General features: G+C 41.0%; 2 protein-coding genes across 2 annotated transcripts; both read left to right on the forward strand.

Annotated features, from left to right (window-relative positions):
* The first annotated feature begins 7,261 nt into the window (after positions 1 to 7,261).
* On the forward strand, positions 7,262 to 14,809 carry txlna (taxilin alpha). The gene is made up of 11 exons (XM_053863995.1): positions 7,262 to 7,394; positions 9,106 to 9,299; positions 9,365 to 9,610; positions 10,058 to 10,149; positions 10,290 to 10,460; positions 11,338 to 11,529; positions 11,597 to 11,716; positions 11,816 to 11,890; positions 12,161 to 12,253; positions 12,582 to 12,677; positions 13,567 to 14,809. The coding sequence occupies exons 2-11, from the start codon at positions 9,128 to 9,130 to the stop codon at positions 13,876 to 13,878; spliced, it is 1,569 nt and encodes a 522-aa protein (XP_053719970.1). The 5' UTR covers positions 7,262 to 7,394; positions 9,106 to 9,127; the 3' UTR covers positions 13,879 to 14,809.
* A 410-nt stretch (positions 14,810 to 15,219) lies between these two features.
* eif3i (eukaryotic translation initiation factor 3, subunit I) lies at positions 15,220 to 21,089 on the forward strand. The gene is made up of 11 exons (XM_053862785.1): positions 15,220 to 15,349; positions 15,625 to 15,717; positions 17,632 to 17,719; positions 18,439 to 18,504; positions 18,608 to 18,757; positions 19,129 to 19,256; positions 19,341 to 19,451; positions 19,516 to 19,605; positions 19,673 to 19,746; positions 20,592 to 20,684; positions 20,774 to 21,089. Exons 1-11 carry the CDS (start codon positions 15,347 to 15,349, stop codon positions 20,853 to 20,855), a joined length of 978 nt encoding a protein of 325 aa, XP_053718760.1. The 5' UTR covers positions 15,220 to 15,346; the 3' UTR covers positions 20,856 to 21,089.
* The last annotated feature ends 228 nt before the right edge of the window (positions 21,090 to 21,317 follow it).

The following is a 21,317-nucleotide window of genomic DNA, read 5'->3' on the forward strand; positions in this document are numbered from 1 at the left end:
TCTTCGGTGTTAGCGGCTCCTCTAAATTTGGAATATAATTGGTTCAATTTAAGGTGTAGATGAACACAGCAGAGCGTACATCGACGTTTTTTTCACATAATCCCATCACGCATTTCAATTTACAATGAGGTCTGCCTAATCCAATTAGCTTCAAATTTGACTCTTGGTTTAAACGTTAGTTGTGTTTTCATCGGTAAAATCCTGACTCATGGGAGTTAAATTCACATTTCATCATAAATGTAGAGCACACCACTGACTAATGACAGTGAAAGCATTTTCTTGTCGCAGCAAGTCAGCCTCCTCCATCTAAACCAACCTGCGTCATCTTCCCTGGTCACATCAACATATTTCTCTTGCCACATGTGAAAACTATCTGAGACTGGCCACCCAATCTTTGTCTCTAAACTTCTCTATATTTCCTTCTGATATTTGAGTTTCTAATCCAGTCCTTCTAACTCTTCTGTGTCTTAGCTACTGTTTATAAACCAAACATCATGGCAGCGCTCGCGACTGTCTTCTGTTGCCTTTCACTCTACTTGCTACTCTTCTGTCACAGCTGAACCCTGCCTCCAGTTTCCTCTTCACCTGCCTTAATATCTATCCATTATTTTGTTCTGTACTTCAACTCCCTCACCTTCGATGGTTCTTCCTATTCTCTCAAAATGCCGTTCCTATGGAGAAGTTCATATTGGGTTCCAAATGAGCACTGCATTTATATCAGAATAATCAACTCGCGTCCATGTAAAAAAGAAATATAAATAAACATTCCTTGCCTGCAACTCGGTTACCGTCTTAGTTTAGCCAGTCTGTGGAAGTGGCATGTTCAGTCTCCATGTTTCTATGCTTTAGGATTACGAGTGGAGGGCAACTGGTTGGAGGTGTTTGTTCCAGTCATGAGGATCATCCGTTGACTTACCAAGATGGAGTTTGGTTTACACAAGTATACACAAGGATGACAAGTTCCGCCCACCACTAGGACTTTGGAGGCTTTTTAGGGCATGTAGTGTGTGGCCTGTTGTTCCTGCAGGTTGTAAGGTACAAAAGAAATCACTGGCACTAAAGTAATATAGATCATTTCTGTCACTAACCTCCACTTGTTCTCTTGTTAGTCTGCAATGGCTCTTGAAGTCTGATGGACTGTATAAGGAGACTACCTCCTCCACACAAGAAATTACTTTTGCAACTGACCTGGAGAAATTACGGAAACTCCATTACAACCTACGGATTGTTTCATGTCGATGAATAAACAGTGTTATCTTAAGAATGCAGGAAATTAATGTGAAGAAATATATATAGGACACTCATATATTTATTGTGCATTTCATAATTCTCGTGTCATTTCGCTTGTTCTGCAATTTTGATTAGATGTTTCGCATCTTGCCTTTTCTTGATTTGACAAAACTTCTTACGTTCTCTGTGAGCGCACTCCGATAAAGAAGAGTTCCTCCGCTTCCAATTCTTCAGCCAATTAATTCGCACAAGCGACTTTTACATCGCGTTCTGTTTCTTTGTACAAACTGCAATCCAACCACAAGTTTTACTTTTTTGGAAACTTCATTTCATTGCATTACAATTTCAAGGTGTGATGCCTTTCAAACTATTTGGGCTTGCTTTTATCATGCAGTATAAGTGCGGAAACTTTTTGGGATGAAAGACCCCTTCAACACAGCAGGGTTGAATCATAATGTCCTTAACTTCCTAAAGTGCCCCATAAAGGCTTAAATAGTTTTCTTGCAAGTGACCATATATGGTTCTTTTACTTTTACAATGTTGAAAACAAAAAGCCCACAGTTTACCTTTTGAAAACTGGATCAATCGATGCGTTTTAATTCTGCCCATGCAGCACAAACTCCTGCAAGAATTTATGACTCTCACTTGTTTGCGAGACACTGACTCTCTGTTGCGCAACTGGACCTGCCTTCAGGGACACTTTGCAAAACATTTTTGTATTTACCTTCGGTAATCATGACGAATATCTGCAGCCAATTTGACCTTCCACCCAAGAAGAGGTTGTGACATTGCTGGATCACTTGTAAAACATTGCCCCCTGCTGTCAGACCTGGTGAGTGTCACCCCCGGGTATCATCTCAGCGGATGGTTTTGCTCCACAATATAGTGCAGTAATTTAGGCCCACCTGCTCCCAGCACATGGACCCGTGTTGACGACGGCTGTGTGACTTTGTCATTTTTAATTCATGCAAACACCAGGGAGTCCTGACTGTTTACACACACACACACACGCCGTTAGAGTGAAATGGATGATGCGCGTGTATCAAAGACAATGAGGAGAGTGTTTTCATAAAAGATGTACAGCAGCATTAAGAGCTGAAAAGCCCAACTGAATGGAGACAGATTAAAGAGACTTTTTTAGACAAACGCTTTAGGGCCTTAGGACAAACACACGCACACAATTCTAAAATTGAATGCAAATACTTGGATCAAACAGAATCATCTTTTTCAATCTTGTGATCCACACAGGGACGTGTTATCTCACACAGACATAGTTAGAGCAGCAGACCTAGATTGGAATATGTCTAATGTGCATGGATCTTGACATATTTGTTGATCTTTTTTTTCTTTTTTAGAGCAAGGTGGTAGATGTCGCTTGTAGGAATGAAAACAGAAACTCTTCTACCTTAATCCTACTGAGATTGGAACAAGCCCCAAGCCAGAGAGAAGGTGTTCACCCTCGTTCTGATTTCCCCCATTTTGCCAGAAAACATCTGAAAAAAAACAGGTGACAAGTTGGCATCCCTTTGAGATGAAAGTATCACACCACCTGTCTCTGCAGAGAAGCATCTGCTCTTCTCACTCTCTGTTTGATAAAGCAAAAATGTGTTGTTGTTTTTTAAGCACGACTGGAACAGCTGGAGCCACTTGTTTCTGTGATCTCAAACTCTTGGCCTTGACTCTCAGTGGAATTACGAGAATTTGGGATTATTTTTGTCACACTGGAGTTGCGGATTAATTTACTGTTCGATAAGTAGTGAACTAAACAAGCCACTCTTGCTACAACAGGTAAAATTCCATCATTTGGTTCTGTACCTGATACCTGCAGCACCTTTTTGTGGTGTCCTCATCTTGGGCCGATGCAGCAGTCGCAAAAGCCTGCAGTACGCAGCCATGGTTCCATGATGCACCGACTATCTCCTGTGGCGTGTTGGATGCACAAGTTGACACGCCTCCACACAACAGCCAGGGAAGTATTGATGAGATTTCTGTGACTGGTGGAGGTGGAGCTGAGAAAATGCACTTAATCTCAAATCCTGAACTGGTGGTGACTGCTGCATCTATATGCCTTTTCCCTGATCATTGATTATTAAAAAAAATGTATTGTAACAGAATGCTGTAAAGACATAATGTAAAATAAAACTACCAATTATAAGTTCCAAATTGCCTCAAAGTAATTGACTCCAGCTGCTCAAAAACAATTCTCTATAATATTCTTTACCCCTATTTGCACAGTATTATTGATGTGATCAATGATCATTATGATCATTTTTGTTTTTATTAGGGATGGGGTTCAATTAAAAAAATATATATTATATTAGAATTTGTGATTAATTCATCTCAATGAATCATAGTTTAATGGTTTAAGAATATTTTCCACAAGAAGCCATTTTTCAATTTGAATGAATTTGGTATATTTGTGAAACTAATGTTGGACCCATGTATACATTTAAACAACAATATATTGTTTATTTTGCATCAGTTTGACAGTAGCACAATAAATCATGATGGTGACTATATTCAAGTTTTTATATCACCTTATTTAAACTAAAGCTCTTTTCATGTCTTGAAAATATTTGTATAAGAATTTCAATTTTATCAGAATTTCAAGTGCATTCAGCGTGGTGGAAACGCTGGCCATTGTGTGGAGAAAAACATCCCTGAACAAGATCAAATAGATGCTTTTGTTTGCTTTTGTTCAGGGATTCCTCCATGTTTGTTGTTGTTGTTATCATCCTAGCTGCCACGTGTCTTGTGCATCAGTGGGATCAGTGGACCAGGAACTCCTGCACTTACAAAGGTTCCCTGCTGTCCGGAGAGCAAACTGCTCAATTAAATTAAATTAAATTAAATTGAATTATTTTAACATGTTTTTGTTGTAATTAATTAATCGTAATTAATTCGTTAAAGTCCCACAACTATACTATATTTTTTTGTCATGTTCATATTCTTCTTAGCCAAGTCCAGTTTCAGTCAAATAAAAGTTAGAGCATTTATAATCTTTGTGTTCATTTTCATTGAGTAGTTTTAGTCATTGAAAAGTCAAATCTTGGTCCAGCTTTGAAAACCCAAAAAATATACTTTCTTTTTAGTTATGTCATTTTACTTAACTCTTCAACTCAGGAGCCTCAAGACCTGTGTCATAACAGGTGAAGATATAGTATAGATGCTTCAGTCATTCAAACTTAAACAATTCACTTTCTCTGATAAAACAGGGAGGGAAGCTGACTCTGTCCCCCTTGTGCAATAAGTCTTTCTGATTTGCATCTACAATAAGCACAGAGTGTGAACGCATCAAAAGAAGTCCATCTTCCTCTGGTTCAGGAACACATAGTCCTTTCTTATGTATGGTAAATGGAACACGTTCATTCTACTCTTCACAAATCAACATTCATATCTGCTTCCTTCAATAACAAATGACACATTTGACTTGAGAACTTCCTCACCTCTCGTTTTACACCTCAAACTGGACTACATTTTGCAACCTCTACTTGACAATCAAAGTTCAGTGTTAATGCAGTCAGCCCTCTTGTCAGACATGCCCGGAGCTGCTATATTATACATTGTTCATATATTTTTCATCACTAGTCTCAGGCCGGAACAGATTCATTCCATTCATTCTTGATTCCTGAGTATTATTTCTTCATTGACAGACTCCATCAGCTGCTTTAGGAAGTCCAAAGTAATGGATGTGTTTCCTGAGGAAACCGTTCAAGTCCTGTTAGTAAAGCTTGATTTATTTGACTCTAATTTCGTAGAACAGCATCTTCCCTCCAGGTGAGTTGAGACGCTGGATTTCTCACCCCATTCTTGTTTCAATGAGTTCTAGAGATGTACTGTGGCACTTCTCTGGCCGTTCCTTGATCCTATGCTACTCATATTTCATGTGATTGGACCTGTCAGTCTTGTGTCCACGATCGACGGGAAACATTCTCGATGACGGTGCTGATGAAGCTGGAAAGAGCAGCAGCAGAGCAGCAGCACGAATGATGGCCTGGAATAACTGAAGCTGTGTCTGCATTAGAGAATGCTGTGCACCCATGGATGTGAAGTCTACTGACAAAGATGTGCCCACAGCCGAGGAAGTGGTCACACACGTTGCAGCGGAGCGGGGTGCTTCCTACACACCACCCACCACCGTCTGGTGCTGTCGCTTTCCTGTCCTACTTCTCTGCCAAGTGTCTGGTGTCGGTCACTAGGGCATGTGAGGCCGGAATGATGGTCAATGATTTCACACTGTTTCGTCGCAAGTCTTTCCTGATGTTTACATATGAACACGTACACGTTGCAACAACAGGAAGACAACCTGGCGTTCCTTTCACATTCCAAGAGAAATATGATCTTGAAATTCCAGGCCACAAAACCTATGGTGATGGACCGACTGTGGGCCGCAGCAGAATCTGCACTTCTCTCTTCATGAAGCTTTAAAAACTTATTACAGTTTGTCATGCTGTGCTGTGACACTCCTGTTGATCTCTGCCCCCACAGACCAATAACGTTTGTCTTGTTAACCACCCAATATTTCCACTAACGCACTGCAAGTGGATCGTCTGTAGTTTCGTGAAGAAATATCGCCCTTTGCCATGAATCATCCTTCTGAACCCGAGTGTGCGATGCTGGAGTTGTTGAGTGGAGAAAGGGCGCCTCCTAGTGACTGCAGAAGTGTATGTATGCATACGCCGCTGTTAAGGGGGTTTTAAAAACGAAAAGGAAGTCACGACCACTCATCAGGCGTGAGTATTTTTATTCGCAAAAATGGGATAACGGTTTGATATATATATATATATATATATATCGGGCTCAGTGAGGCTGTATATATATATATATATATATATATATATATATATATATATATATATATATATATATATATATATATAAAGGCGACGATAAAGGCCAAGGAAGCAACGAATCCAGACAGCATCATTTCCAGGCTTGTGAAATCCTGTGTGGAACGAAACCACATCAGGCCGGTGGTGCTGACTTCTCATCTGATGAAGACTGTGGAGATACTCATCCTCGCCCACCTTCGCCCACTGGTGAACGCCTCGATGGACCTGCCGCAGGTCGTCTGTCTGCCAGGCATCAGTGTGGAGGACGCCATCATCTACCTCCTCCACATGTGCCTCGCTCACCTGGAGAAGGCTGGGAGCACTGTGAGGATTGTGTTCTTTGATTTCTTCAGTGTTTTCAACTCCATCCAGCCCACTCTGCTGGGGGACGAGCTGAGGCATGGCGGTGTGGACCACCACCTCACAGGCTGCATATTGGACCCCAGTGACCTCTATTTTGATCACCACATTCTTGAGTATTATCATATTTCAATACAGACAAATAACTTACATGGAAACATAAACAGAATGAAAATATTGAGACCACTTTGTATCATGGACAAATGCATGTTCTATTTGAATGAAGGAGCTTTGACAGGCTCTGTTGTACTCTGAGACTAACTCACCTGTTTACGGAGTGGAGGTGGGGGGGAACACTTATCAAGACCACTACATCTTCTCCAGATGAAGTCTCTCAGAATAACATACAGCAGAGTTCAGATAACACACATTGGCATGGACTGTCTGCTAAAGCAAGAGTATAGATTGAAATGTGATAGTAGATGCTGGTCATGTTTAGAGCCAAAAATGGACTTCTGCCGGTAAACAAGCGACCGATGAAGGGGAGCAGTCAATCGAAATTAACATCTGTGAAAGAGGGTGGATTGAAATAAGCATTCATTTTTATGTGAATTAAATATTTATTCATAGAGCCAGCTGATTAAGAGCAGAGAAAATGCGCATTTCTTCTCAGCAGTTGTTATGTTATTCTATTTATGTTATTTTATTTTATTTTATTTGTTTTTTTGTTGCACTTTATTCCAAGACACTTTCCTAGTCAGTGGGCTCCCCACTGACCATGGCAATAAATTTGATTCTGATTCTGATTCTGAGAACATGTTTTGAGAAAAAAAAATGGCCAGCGCACTGTTACAGTTGAACAGTAGATGGCAGTAAAATGCAGTCGCCATCCGACAATCCCGAATTTTATTTGAAAGAAGAAGAAAACGTAAACGAAAGAAGAAGAGAATAAAGTTGGAATCGGTGATTCCCTGTGTCTCTGGCTGTTACTTCCACCTGCACACCAAAGTCTAAAACTTTACACGTAACAAGGTAAACCCGCCTCTTGTCTCTCTGATCGTTGTAAACTGTAGCATTTGTTTCGTCTGCTAGTGTGGGGCTGCGTATATAATTAGCTAGCAGCTAACAAGCTAACTTTGTGGTCGACCATAAGGCAGGATTTCTAAATGTCAACCGAAATATTGCACACAATGGACAATAATTAGCTTGGTTGAATTTCAAAGCATCGTCGAGAACGAGTAGAAGTCCTGATTGGTGCGATATGTGTCCAAGTCAATACATAAATATGAAGAAATCGTCTGTTTTCAAACAAGATATCGACACACCTGTATTAAAGATGTGTTTGTTGATCGTCAGTAGCCTTTAGTATTGTACTGTCATGTTTGACGGAGCTCAGTGTGGCGCTTTGGAAACCCTGACTAACATCCATTTATACATTAGGTGGAGTGTCTGTTTGATCCATCTCATGCAGTTGAAGAACCACATTCAGTTGTCACTTGTCAGGTGACGAAGAGAACCTGTCACTGTGTGTGTGTGTCTCTTTCTGGTCTTAATTAAGGGGGGGACAAAGGGAGAATTACTTGTCTTGATGACGGAATTCCAACTTCCCATCTCGAGTTCCTAAGTGCTGTGAAAGCTGATGGTTCTTAAGATTACTGTAGAGATTATCTGTTTGTCTTGAATTGCCATTTCTGGTTCCAAGTGTGATGGTGTCTTTGTGCAATCCGTATACCGTATCTAACTCTAACCTAGTGACACATCTCTGAAAAACACGACTTGATGTTTGACAGACTTAATGACACATCGAGCTAAACTTCTCTTCTATGAATACTGTTGTGTCAACAGACAGATCAACTCTGTGAGGGGTCCTTCTTCCTTTTCCTATTTTGCTTGAATTGTCGATATACATACTAGACAGAAACCAACCTTCTTGTTTGTTGTGAATGACATATCTACAGAAACCTCATTTGACTGTAAGGAGCAGCAAGCTGATCTCTTTTTTTCTGTCTTGTGTGAGACTTTATAATTAGTAATACAAGAGAAAGCTATTTGAACAAGGTATAAAAAGGGAAATACTATGTACAATGCTAGTAACTTCAAAACAATCCCAGACTGCCTAGATGCTCAGCTAAGCTTTTATTAATTCCCACACAGTCACAGCTGGTAACCACAAATGAACTATTCATCAGTGTGAGTGTGTGTGTGTCCTCACAAAACACCTCCTTCTGAGGACCTTATGCCTTTGTGGAGACCATTTAGCCTGACTCACAAATTCAAGTCTCAATTTGAAGATGAAGACATCAAGATAACTGGTTCAGAGTCCGAGTTGCCAGGTTTAGAGTGAGAGGATGGGAAAAGCATTATGGCAATGAGCGGGCCCCCTAAAGATAGATACAAACATGTTTGTGAGTCAAAGACTGCTTTTTTAACTGATAAAAGAATATTCTTCTGTCACTTGTGAACAAGATTGAAAGATACTTGTCACTTTAAACTTCTGCCTTCTAACTTTTGAGCTTCCAACCTGAAGGCCTTGAGTCTCACAACTGCAAAACTTAATTTGAATTTTCCAATAAAGTATCTAGCAAAAAAAAGGATTGTCTCATTAAAATAACCTTGAACATGTTTTTTTTTAAATTCCCTATTCTGATGAAGCCCTTTGTTAATATACATAGGTTTGCTTGGTTATGACCAAAAATTTTAGCAGTCATCGGTTTTCACTATCTTTTGGTTGCTATCAATTTAGGTATAACAACTAGAATTCAGAGATGAAAAAGGAAGACAATGAAGACTCTACACTGAGCAGCGAGGATCCTACGTCTACACCCGAAGTGTTGGAGTCTGCTGCTGCTGCTGCTTTGGAAACAAGCCCACCCATTTTGTCTGAAATCACAACAACGCAGATTGACACTCCCCCAGAGGGAGAAGTCGCCACTAAAGGTTACAGGCAACTTATCACAAGAGTGTCTTTGGATTCCTCCGCTAAAAAGTGGCATATCTTGTAGATGCAGAGGGCACCCCTTCCTCCTGTGACAAGGCTGATGAGTTGAGTAGAGAGCTGGAGGACATAGTGAACACCTACTGCAATGAGATGATCACAGAAGATGCCACTACCCTCCCTAATGGTCAGTCGCACAGTCCGGAGCCCAACGGTGTGACTGACGAAAGGGATGATGGTAAACTGGATGAAGGAAAGCTGAATGAAGTGGAGAAGGGGCAGAAGAGGGAGAGGAAGCGTGGGAAAGGTCTAGGTGAGCTAAGGTTTCCCCATACATTGTTTTTGGCTCACCGCAGACAGCTAAATAGAGCTTGTCCTTGTTTATTACTATCATCATACTTCTCATACAGGCAGCAGTAACAAGGTTAGAACAGAAAAATAAACCGCCTCAATTGTTTTGGATTGGATTACTGGTATGATGTGCTCTGAATCTGTCCATACTGAGAAGGAGTCAGTTGTATTTTTTCTTTTACGTTCTGGGTTTCGTCTCCCGAACGTCATCACTTCACTTCTTCTCCTAAAATCTGTTCATGTGTAGTTCTAGTTATATTTTAGAAAGTCTTAAGTGGCATGACAATCTCATTTTTGTCTTTTTTTGGAGATGGTCGTGTGCAGAAAATAACATTTAGCTGGATAATGTGAGGAAATGGACTGGACCGAAGTTTGAATGATTTTGTGGTTTATTTTTTCCTTAACACAGGCAAAGAGGTGACCCTCCTCATGCAGACCCTGAGCACGCTGAGCACCCCTGAGCAAAAACTGACTGGACTCTGCAAGAAGTATGCGGAGCTGGTGAGTGATTCTGTGTTCTTGCTGCACTCCAACGACATTCACTGTTATTCATTTCTCCTTTATATTAATTGCCCGACCAAACTCTCCGGCCTGTAACATCCTCTGTCCTTTCATTGTCTTCACTTATTCATGTGTGACAGTTGGAGGAGCACCGCACCACTCAGAAGCAAATGCGAGGGGTGCAGAAGAAGCAGGACCTGCTGTTGGGTGAGAAAGATACTCTGAGGAGTGAACACAGCAAAGCCATTCTTGCCCGCAGCAAACTGGAGAGTTTGTGTAGAGAGCTGCAGAGACACAACCGCACGCTGAAGGTAAACATGGAGAACTATATTTATGAAGAATACAATCCACACTTCATATTCACACTGTTCTAGGAAGGACTAATGGTCTAGTGTCTGTTGTTGTACAACATGTGTGTTCAAATCTACTGCAGATTTTTCAGCAGGTGCTCAGTCTGCTGAGGTGGTATAAGAAGGTTGAGATACTGGTGGTGCAGTTGCAGTCACACAGCAATTTTAAATTTTGGTTGAATTGAAATAATCTTCTTCTGAGTTGTGTTTGATAAATAATTGAGTAATCCGACCCTTTTTTTTTCCATTATATCAAACGAAACAACAACAAACAAGATGAGAATTTATGGCCCTTGTAAATGAAGTTTTTTTTGAAAGGTTAATATTTTGAATTGTCAACAATACAACTTTTTGGTAAAAGCAACAGTATGGAGTGAAAAATAAATAACGTGACAAGGCAGAAAATTTGTATTATAAGTAGGACTACAAATTTCAAAGAGATGCTCAATCTTTGGCAAAACTAGACTTATGTTGCCACTATTGTTATGTACTGACACAATTTGAATTGAAAAAAAATGTAGGGCAAATAGGGTGAATTTTATCATACATGCATTTTAAAAAGAAAGATTCTACTTACATTGACTACAATATAAGTAAATATTTCTAAAAAGCCATAATTGCAAAATACATTGAGTATGACATAGATGAAGATTAGTATTTTGATAATAAACGACAATTGTTTTGGATTCATTTTTTTTTACATTTTTTCCCTTAATTTTCTTTGTGCATCTCCCATCATGGATAAAGACTCTAATTTAAGGATTCCATGACTTCTATTTACAGTCCATTCACTCTATTGATTGTATGAGAGGTTAAAGCCTGAAATCTTCATTTAAAGGATGAAGGGATACACAGAAGTCGACTGGAAGAAGCAAAGAGGAGAGAGATGAGCTGCCATTTTCAGGTCACCCTGAATAGAATCCAGTCTCAGATGGAGCAGCATGAATGCAACATCAGTCTGCGACAAGAGAACATCGAACTGGCGAAGAAGTTGAAGAACCTCTATGACCAGTACAAGCTGCGGGACGAGGTCTGAGTGCAGGAACAGAAAAGAGTGTTTGATTCAGCGAGTCTGATGATGTGTTTCCTCTTGACAGCACATAAACAAAGTGGTGAAGCACAAAGACCTGCAGCAGAAGCTGGCAGAAGCGAAGCTGCAGCAGGCTCAGGAGCTGCTGAAGGAGTCCGTGGACCAGCACGACAAAGAGAAAGACATTGTAATCTTCTTCATGCTTACTGGGGTTGTTGGTGGTATTGTTTACTGAACATTACCCTCATCAGATTTCATTATTCTTTTGTGTGGTGTCCCCATGCAGCTACTGAAGGAAGCTGTGGAGTCACAAAGAATGTGTGAGCTGATGAAGCAGCAGGAAGGTCACCTCAAACAACAGGTGTGTTTTTTTGTCTTTTCATATATTGGCCTGTGATATACAAAATAATGCCACATTTGTTGTATCTTTCAACCATTATTGTTTTGATGCATTATTTGTATTTTTGAAAATGATTTATCATGAGGCTTATTCCTATTACATAGCACTATTACGCAGCAAAAATGAATAAAACTCACATTTGACATGATAATCGAGTTGTATGTGTTGATCTTGCATGATGTGTAGTAATCGAGGCTGTCTTGTCGGTTAATAATGTGGTTGTTTTGACAGTTGTCACTATACACTGAGAAATTTGAGGAATTTAAAACAACTTTGTCAAAGAGCAACGAAGTGTTCACCACATTCAAACAGGAGATGGAGAAGGTGAGTAAAGTCAAGAAAAAAAAGTCCTGAGTCATGACCGTGACATTTTTTTTTAATTTTGCCCATATGTCCTTATTATTTAAAGTGTCTCACTGCTGTGTTTGTTTGTTAGCCTTGTGTCCACAAATACTTCAGTTAGATTTGTATAACAGTATATGTATCAGGTTTGAATGAAAATAATTATTTCTTTTTAATAATTGTTATTGCTTATATACACTTTCAGCTTGTAGGTGTTCCATTAAGAAAGATGGTGGCTGCGTCTCGACTGGAGAGTCCAGACCAACACAACACTTCAGATAACTTTGTTTGAACAATGTTTACCTTGTAGATGACAAAGAAGATCAAAAAGCTGGAGAAGGAGACGGCCATGTATCGCTCTAGGTGGGAAAGCAGCAACAAAGCTCTTTTGGAGATGGTCGAGGAGGTATGTTGCTGCTTCTTTGTTAACAGGTTTGACTGAGTCTCTCTGTAAAATGCTAAAATCTCTTCTAAATATTTGTTTTGTTTCAAATACTATTGGTAAAAGCCCTGTTTTAAATCACCCTGACGCACCACAGTTTCAGCATCCAGTCTCTGATATAATAAGATGAATTCATGAACCATTTCACCCCACAAATGTTTGTGAAATGTATTAGAAAACTGAAAGTAAAATGTGATTTATTTATTTTTCTTGAAAAAAGTGTTTTCAATCAGTATAATTTTAAATAAAGAGCATGTCATAGTCTGAGACAAAAACAAAACCTATTCATCTTGGTTCATTCTTGTTGTTGAACTGTCTGAACAGCAGCAAAGTGGCACCTTTGGACGAACTTGGTTTTTGGAAGTTTGATCAAATTCATTGCTTCGTCATCTACCTATTATTTCTTGGACAAGCCGGGGTCAACACTGAACTGAATCTGTCTTGTACACCTCTCAAGTACCTAATGCCATCTAGTCACCAGTATGATTTCACTGACATGCGACCGGTTACGGGAACATGTGGAAGATAAACTAATGAATGGGTACATGCGTCTGTTTGGTCCCTGTTTCAAGATCAAACTCATCAAAATCATCCGAGGTTGTTTGCCATATTTAACATCTACTGATCAGAGTGTTACTTTCTGGCTCGAATGGTTTGTGACATGGGTTCCCTTCCATTTATACAACTGATTCACCTCTCCTCAATTGAAAAAGACCGTCTTTTTTTCCGGCTGCCTTTCATACATACTGTGATGAGTTTTCTGATGGTTGAAATACATCCTGAGGTGTTGTCCATGTGTAAAGGGTTCCAGTGAGGTGACTGGACACGATCTCATTGTTTTCTCTGTTTGCAGAAAGCGGTGCAGGATCGTGAGTTTGAGGCGCTGCAGGGCAAAGTCCAGCGGCTAGAGAAACTGCAGCAGGCCCTCAAAGTGGAACGCAACAAGCTCAAGAAGAAGGTCCAGCTACTGGACCTTCTTCTTGAGTTTGACGAAACGGCAGACTCAGATTCGCTGTCACCTCCTCCTGCAGAGTCTCCACTGGAGGCCATAGTAAGCCACCAAAGCCCTTCTGTTCCACAGACCCCTTCTTGCTCCCATTCTGCTCCATCTGAGCAAAATCCTGACTCGGCACCGCAGCTGGAAGGTCAGTCTAAGCCGGAATGATAGCTCACCCTCTCTTCTTTGCCCCTCCTTCAAACCACCAGCCTGTATGCTGCTGCTCTGCTGGATCCATACTTGTTGGACACTGATTTAGACACAGAGGAAAGCTTTTATTTTTTTAGCCGAAACTCTAAACTGCTGTGCCCTGTAACCTTTGCAAGCTTTACAATGTGCCTCATTTGTCAAGTAGATTTACATGTGCGCCACCCATTGTGTAGATTTTAAGAGCAGAACGACATTCCCACTTGTACTAAAGTAACAGATTTCAACGTCATGTTGGGTTTTAGGGTGATTCGTTGGATGTAGAAGTGTTCCTAATATAGGTTTGCATGCTCGTGTCCTTTGTGTCAGTAAGGTTTGACTGAACATTCCATTTTTGCTGCAGTCCAGTGTCGTTTGTCATTCGCATGCATCAGAAGTGTGTAGACTTGATCAGTCTTCTAAAGGGCAACAATACATGCTTTGTTGTTTGCGTTGAAATAACAGTCATTGTTACAAAGGGCAACAGATAACTAAAGCAATCCACAGAGAAATGTAGCTTTTGTCATTGTATTTATTGCTGAAACATAATCACTGTTATTGCGACACAGAAGCAGAGCACCACTGTTTATGTTCACAAAGCATATTTAATTTTACCATCTGCTTATCTCCTCCTCTCTGGGGTCTGTGGAATGTTCAGACTCCTCTATGCAAGATATATCATCATCGTCTCCCTGTTTTGATACTGTGACAGTGTGACCGCAAAACAACTTTGCTCAGAATGTATGTTCACGTCGTGCGCTGTCCCGGCACGGATTTACTGACAAATCTTACATCAACATGGTGTTAAAAGACCGATGTTATTTTTACTTATGTGATGTAGAATCACCTTTTTTGAAAAGGTGAAGATAATTGTCCGATGTTGTGTTTGGAAGTAATAAAGGTTTTCATTGTTTCTCCTGTGCGTCTACACGTGTTCTTTTTGTACTTGAATATTCAAATGAAATAGAAGGGCTAAGTAAAAGAATAAGATTGAGACAGCCAATGTGCCTGTGCCTGCCTATTTTATTTGTCACAAATCTATTGACAGTTGAAAGTGCCTCCCTCAATAGCTGGTATCTGGTGAAGTGGAATGTCGCCAGTCTGGTGTGGCGAAGGCCTCTCTGCCACTTCCCTCAACTATTTGTCTGTTAAACATCATGATAAAGCTTGTGTTATATTTCTGGGTTGGTTGATGATTATTTTCTACATTGCTCATGGAGGTTTTTTAACGAAGACCGCCTGAGCCGTTTGTTGAACCAATTTATGTAGATGTTGTACCACTTGTGTCCACTAGGGGGAAACACTTCAGTTTGTGTTGTATTTTCTCAGTGTGATGACGTCGACTTCCCTTTCCGCCGCCACCGGCCGCTTAAACACGAGTTTTCGCTGTGCTTTCTGAATGTGCGTCCTTTTAAGTTAATTCACACGTCGAGTCTGAATTGCTGACAAAATGGTTGGTATATCTTTCTTTACCTGTTCAACGAACCTGTATAATGTTGATGCTAGTGACACGAATATCGTAACGTACGTTGTCGCGACGAGAATGTTTCGTTAGCCTCATGCTAGTTGAGCACCATCGTCAATAGAAGCACGGATATTATCAAGCTTGCGTTTTATTGCAATGCTCGGTTTAACCTTCGTGGTTTTCAGAAAGCATAATTTACGCACGACCCGTAGGTCCTCATGTCAAGTATATAAATGTCCCTTTGTTTTTTTTTCCCCCCACAGAAACCCATTCTTCTACAGGGCCATGAGAGATCCATTACACAGATAAAATACAACAGAGAGGGGGACCTGATCTTCTCTGTTGCTAAAGATACTGTAAGTATTTATGCTTTTCATAAAAAAAACAACACTCTGTTCAAGTTGTCGCTCCATATCTGCTTTGTTTAGAAGCATTCCCTCTCGTCTGCCTGGCTTTTGATTCGTATTTGAGGTTGATATTAGAACAATAGCCTTGGAAGCCGTCGTGATGTTTTTACAGTTACTGTAAGTTATCCCAACAACGCCCCAGCTACAAAATGGAAAACGATCCTTGCAAAGGGCATTTTTGTTGGCTTTGAATAATTGCTCCATTTGGCCTGTACAATTTGGGGGGAAATATCAATCACAATTTTTTAGCTAAGAATTGATATCACGATTTTTTCCCCACATGAAAACTGTAAGTTTATTGCACACATAAACCATGACAAAGCAAAGTTGCAGCACCACAATATATGATGTTTGAGGTCCTGAAAGATGTGTGGTGAGGACACTCTGATCAGGGTTTTTGCTGCCGATCACTGATACTGATCACATGGATTGACAATGAATTTGTTATCAAAATGATTAGACCATCTTCGTACATGATGTGAAAACATGAACCATTAAATCATTTTATTTCAGACACCTTTTAATATACCTTTTCAAGGAGTCAAAAAAATGAAGGAAAAAAATCTTACAGAATGCATCAACTATTTTGTCAAAAGGACAACAAAAAAACATTTAGTTTGATGTGAGATGTCGCAGTTTTGCTGACTCTCTTGAGACTTTGCTATGGCTGTGAAATTCAGATTCAGGTGTTTAGCGAACACTGCACACGACTCCAAAACGGCTACGGATCCAGTTGTTACCGTCTGTGCATAAAGAAAGGCTGCTCATCTAGCTCAGTGAAATTAATGATTATTTCTTGGGCAAGTAGCTTAGCGTTCCGAATGTCAGACTTGTACTGGTGGGTGTTGTTGAGCGAGGAACCAGTCTCACTTTCATGAGCCAGGAAAACTCTCAGTGCTCTGTCCATTTTTTTGGAACAAGTTTGTTTTGAGAGTGATTGGTGGTTTGATTCTTGTAACTAGTTCCCGGTTTGTCATCCATATTCCTTCACTTTCTATCCTGTTGCTGTGCTATCCAAACACCACCACATGCATGTTACAAGTGAAATACATGACTATGAGCTGCTTCGTTATTGGCTGAAGGTGAAGCCATGAGCATCATGGGAACTCAAAGAAGTGGCCTGATGCACCGCTTGGGAGCGTGAAGCTCACAAAGTAATGTCGCATTTGTGATGCAAATCTGGCCAGTCTGTAAATTAAATGCGAATCGAAATAAATTGAAAATTAAATCAGACAAGGGTGAATGAAGATTTTTTTTTTTTTTTTAATGATTTATCGTACAGGCCTAATCTCCATGGTGCCCGACTGGACCATTTCAAGATTAGCGGGCTGCTGGTCCTGCTCAAACTTCCTGTGGTAGTTCACCCAAGTGTTCTGCTTTTGAGTGACTCAGTTCATGTAATAGACTAGGACAATTTAAGTATTCTTCCACTTGGAAATATCCGAAACATCCATGTTGTTGCAACAGTGTGTCAGTGAGCAGACATTTCATTAAAATCTGCGAACAATTCCAAACTTCAATTGCACAGCCGAAATGGTCCCTTGTGCCCTCTTTCAGCACACTGGGAGCACACTGGGAGCATTTTGTGTTCAGCTGCTCCTCAACCATTTCCTTTGTTTTTCTTTAGCAACTGGTTCCTTTTGGGGTTACAGTCCTGAACGTGTTTGCTATACGCTGGTGTCTATAAGATAGAATGTCTGCTGAGTGTAACGTTAATGAATTAATACTACCCGCTATTTCTCCCATCGTTACATTCATGTCTTGGTGCATCAGGAAAACAGAAATTTTTGGTCAGTGTGGCTTCTTTATGATGACCAATGTTCAGTGTTACTTTCCTAAACCTGTGCTCTGCTCTGGTTTTAGGTGGCAAATGCTTGGTATTCAGTGAATGGAGAAAGGCTGGGCACCTACAATGGACACACAGGAGCTGTGTGGTGTATTGACTGTGATTGTATCCTTTCCTGAGACATTGATGCTATTCTAGCTTGTTTTGTGTTTTTCTTTTCTGTGTCTCTTTTCTTTCCTAGTCTATCATTCAACATCTGTCATCATCTCGTGTTTGTGAAAGGAGCGAATTCTGCCTAACTACTTCTTTAATCAGTTCCTACAGCATTCATTCTGTGGAGAATGAATAATCGTTCTTTTTTAACTTTGTCATTCTCAGACTTTCAGCTGGGATCTTTTTCAGTGGACCAACAGTTCATGTCATGTTTAGTGGCAGTGGGGGGAAGGCGGCTCACATGGAAGCTGAAGAGGGGTGAAAAATCTATTTATTTTTTTTTAATGTTATTGTCCGGAATTTCATTTCCAAATCAGATTTGTCACCAAGCCTGACTGGGAAGGTTTCAGTCAGCGCAAAGTGAAAACGGAGGAGGGAAAGTAGAGCATCACGCACCCTGCCTCAAAGTAGGGCGTCCCATTTTCAGTCGTGACTGAATAGCAGAGTGTCAGTGAATTGGGGAAAGCATCTGTTTAGCTGAATGTGTGATCATTTTCTTCCATTTCTTCTTCATTTGAAGCACTCGGTAATGCAGTCCTTTAGTTGCTTGAGTGTTTTTCCTTCAATGGATGTATTTTATTTCACTGTAACATCTGACCCTGAAAATTTGAATCGTAGCGTTTCTAGGCTTTCATTGAAACACGTTGGTTCCTTAATGATGTCCTTCTCAGGGGACACCAAGAACGTTTTGACAGGGTCGGCAGATAACAGCTGTCGGTTGTGGGACTGTGAGACTGGTAAGTTTAAATATTTACCCGCATGTGTTATGCGAGTGAGTTGCCCGAGTGTGGGTTCTTCTATTTGAGCCCCGTGGTAACAGTTCCCGTCTGCTGTCGCCAGGCAAGCAGCTCGCCCTGCTGGAAACAAACTCTGCCGTCAGAACGTGTGGCTTCGACTTCAGTGGCAACATCATCATGTTCTCCACAGACAAACAGATGGGCTACCAGTGTTACCTGAATTTCTTCGACCTCCGGGATCCACAGCAAATTGGTAATTTTTGTCATCGGCACTGGCTTCTTTTATCTCCCAAGTGGGCTCCAGTTTTGTCGCTCAATAAATGAACACATGCCAGTGCTTTTGCACTTTTTCCTCAGAGGTGGTTCTTCATATGTTCTTTGTAAATGCATTGCTGTCGTCCTCTATTGACTTTTCGATTAAATGTCACCAATCTTTACAGGATGCAGGAAATGATCCATTGTAATACTGAGTGTGTAAACTGTTTGGATAAATTGTGGAACAATGCATACATAGATGAACAGAAGGTCAAACATACTGTGAGACCAATATCCTTGTAGATGTGCTGTCAAAGCCAAAAACCTATAAATGCAAGTTTGGTTTCCTGTTTGTCTCCGTATCTCCAGAGGACAACCAGCCCTACCTGTCAGTGCCCTGCAATGACTACAAGATCACCAGCGCAGTCTGGGGGCCACTTGGGGAGTTTGTCATCGCTGGACATGAAAACGGCGAGGTCAACCAGTTCAGTGCTAAGGTCAGCACTGTGTGGCTCGAGTTTTCATGGTGTTGAATGATTCAGTTGGTGCTAAGTTCGACTGGTGTGCTTCCTGCTGAGCAGACTGGAGAGGTCCTGGAGAAGGCCAAGGAGCATACCAAGCAGATCAATGACATCCAGACGTCAGTTGACCTCACCATGGTCATCACCGCTTCCAAGGACAACACTGCCAAGGTACATTCTCAGTTGTTACGCTGCGGAGGAGCAGTCGAGCAAATGTTTTTTTTTCTCCTCTCAGCTGTTTGACTCCACCACTCTGGAGCACATCAAGACCTTCAGGACAGAGAGACCCGTCAACTCGGCTGCCATCTCCCCCATCATGGACCACGTATGTCCGAGCAGCTTCTCTACCCGAGGCCTGTAAACGTAATTGACCAGTGATGTTTGTGTTTCAGGTGGTGATGGGTGGAGGACAGGAGGCCATGGAGGTCACCACCACCTCCACCAGGATTGGCAAGTTTGAGGCCAGGTGAGGAATGACTGGAAGTCTTCCCTGTTGTCCAGAGAACATTCAGTTGGTTCAAAGTTGTCAATGACAAAGGAAGGTTTATGAAACATGGCTTAAGTGGAGAGTATGCAAATCATAAGTAGTAGGGCACGATGAGATCTTCACACTGAAATGTTAGATACCATCTGAGGGTATAAATTCCTCTTGGTCAGTGCTGCCTTTAAAGCTGACTTACGCAGAGCTCTTGAGGCATCCATTGTATCACCTGTCAGTTTGAAAATAAAAGTGGTGATGAAAAGCACTGTCGTATCAGGCAGAAAAGCTCGACTGTCTGTCCTTGACAAACCTCTACAACTGCAATTCACTCTCACTTTTCCTGGAAGTAACTAGTCCATCTTATGTGGTCCTCCCTATTTTAAAGAACACTGATGAATTGGATTGTTGTCGAAGTTTTATATAACAGTTTAATTTTAAATGAAACTCCTCAGATTTCTATTCTATTCCATAAAAATTGCAACAAACCGCCTCAGAACATAAGTGCCGCTGCAGCAGTTCCTGCCCCCCACAAGACAGAGGGGCTCATCACTCTCCACACTTCCAGAGTGTCGCCCTAGTCTGCGCTGTTTCAGCCACTTCCAGCTGCAGTCTCACTCCCGAGAGTGACCATTGCTGCCCCTCCTCCGTGCAGTTACTCCGATGTCTTCCTGGTCTCTGTGAACCACTCTGTCTCGTAGAAGCACTCTATTGTTGCTTTCAAGCACTTACGAGCGTCTTTACAGTTTTGTCCCATCCCAATTTTTTTTCTCATTTAATATAATAACCCTATTCTTTAAAAAAAAACATCTTTGATTTTTCCCACTTGGCAGGTTCTTCCATGCTGCCTATGAAGAAGAATTTGGCCGGGTTAAGGGTCATTTTGGCCCTATCAACTGTGTGGCGTTTCATCCCGATGGCAAAAGGTGAGAGTTTGCTCAGTGCTTTAGCTCCGCTGGATCCCGTGTGATTGTTGGTTGGACTGACCATGTCTGCGTGCTCTGCTGGTCCACAGCTACAGCAGTGGAGGAGAAGACGGCTACGTGAGGATTCATCACTTTGACCCTCAGTACTTTGACTTTGAACTGGAAGCCTGAGTGTCATTCGAGTGACAAGACCGCCTCTCCATCCACACTCACCTTTTATTCAAGACATTTAACTCCAGCTGCACCTGCTTTCAAAAGTGGAGCATCTGTGGCTGGCAGGATTTCCTGATAGATTTTTATCTAACAAGATCCCCTTGGTTGTCATCCATGATATTCAACACATTAACTGTATTGCTGTTGTTCAACCATTCCACCACTATCACCATAAAGAAATTTGAAAGTCCAGTCTTTTGTTTGACTTATTCGGTTACATCTGATGGGTTTGACGGATATTCAAGAAAAATGTCTACAGTTTTATTTACATTAAAAAAAAATCCATGCAAGTGCGCTTCACAAGTGAATGAAGCTATATCCCTGTATTATGTGGCATGGAAATGTCCCAGTTGATGAGAAATAATGGGAGTACTAAGTTAAAAGTAGATCACACATTGGCGCATGTATTCCGTCTCGTGA

The sequence above is a fragment of the Synchiropus splendidus genome, chromosome 4, assembly GCF_027744825.2.
Source record: "Synchiropus splendidus isolate RoL2022-P1 chromosome 4, RoL_Sspl_1.0, whole genome shotgun sequence".
Lineage (NCBI taxonomy): Eukaryota > Metazoa > Chordata > Actinopteri > Syngnathiformes > Callionymidae > Synchiropus > Synchiropus splendidus.

What these genes read in the sequence shown, in the direction of transcription:
- eif3i (XM_053862785.1), top strand. An exon ending in GTGGTGTATTGACTGTGATT is followed by an intron (nt 17,720 to 18,438) that starts GTATCCTTTCCT and finishes TGTCCTTCTCAG; the next exon opens with GGGACACCAAGAACGTTTTG. An exon ending in ATTGGCAAGTTTGAGGCCAG is followed by an intron (nt 19,747 to 20,591) that starts GTGAGGAATGAC and finishes CCCACTTGGCAG; the next exon opens with GTTCTTCCATGCTGCCTATG.
- txlna (XM_053863995.1), top strand. Translation starts at nt 9,128, where the DNA reads ATGAAAAAGGAAGACAATGAAGACTCTACACTGAGCAGCGAGGATCCT. An exon ending in GCAAGAAGTATGCGGAGCTG is followed by an intron (nt 10,150 to 10,289) that starts GTGAGTGATTCT and finishes CATGTGTGACAG; the next exon opens with TTGGAGGAGCACCGCACCAC. An exon ending in GACACAACCGCACGCTGAAG is followed by an intron (nt 10,461 to 11,337) that starts GTAAACATGGAG and finishes CTTCATTTAAAG; the next exon opens with GATGAAGGGATACACAGAAG.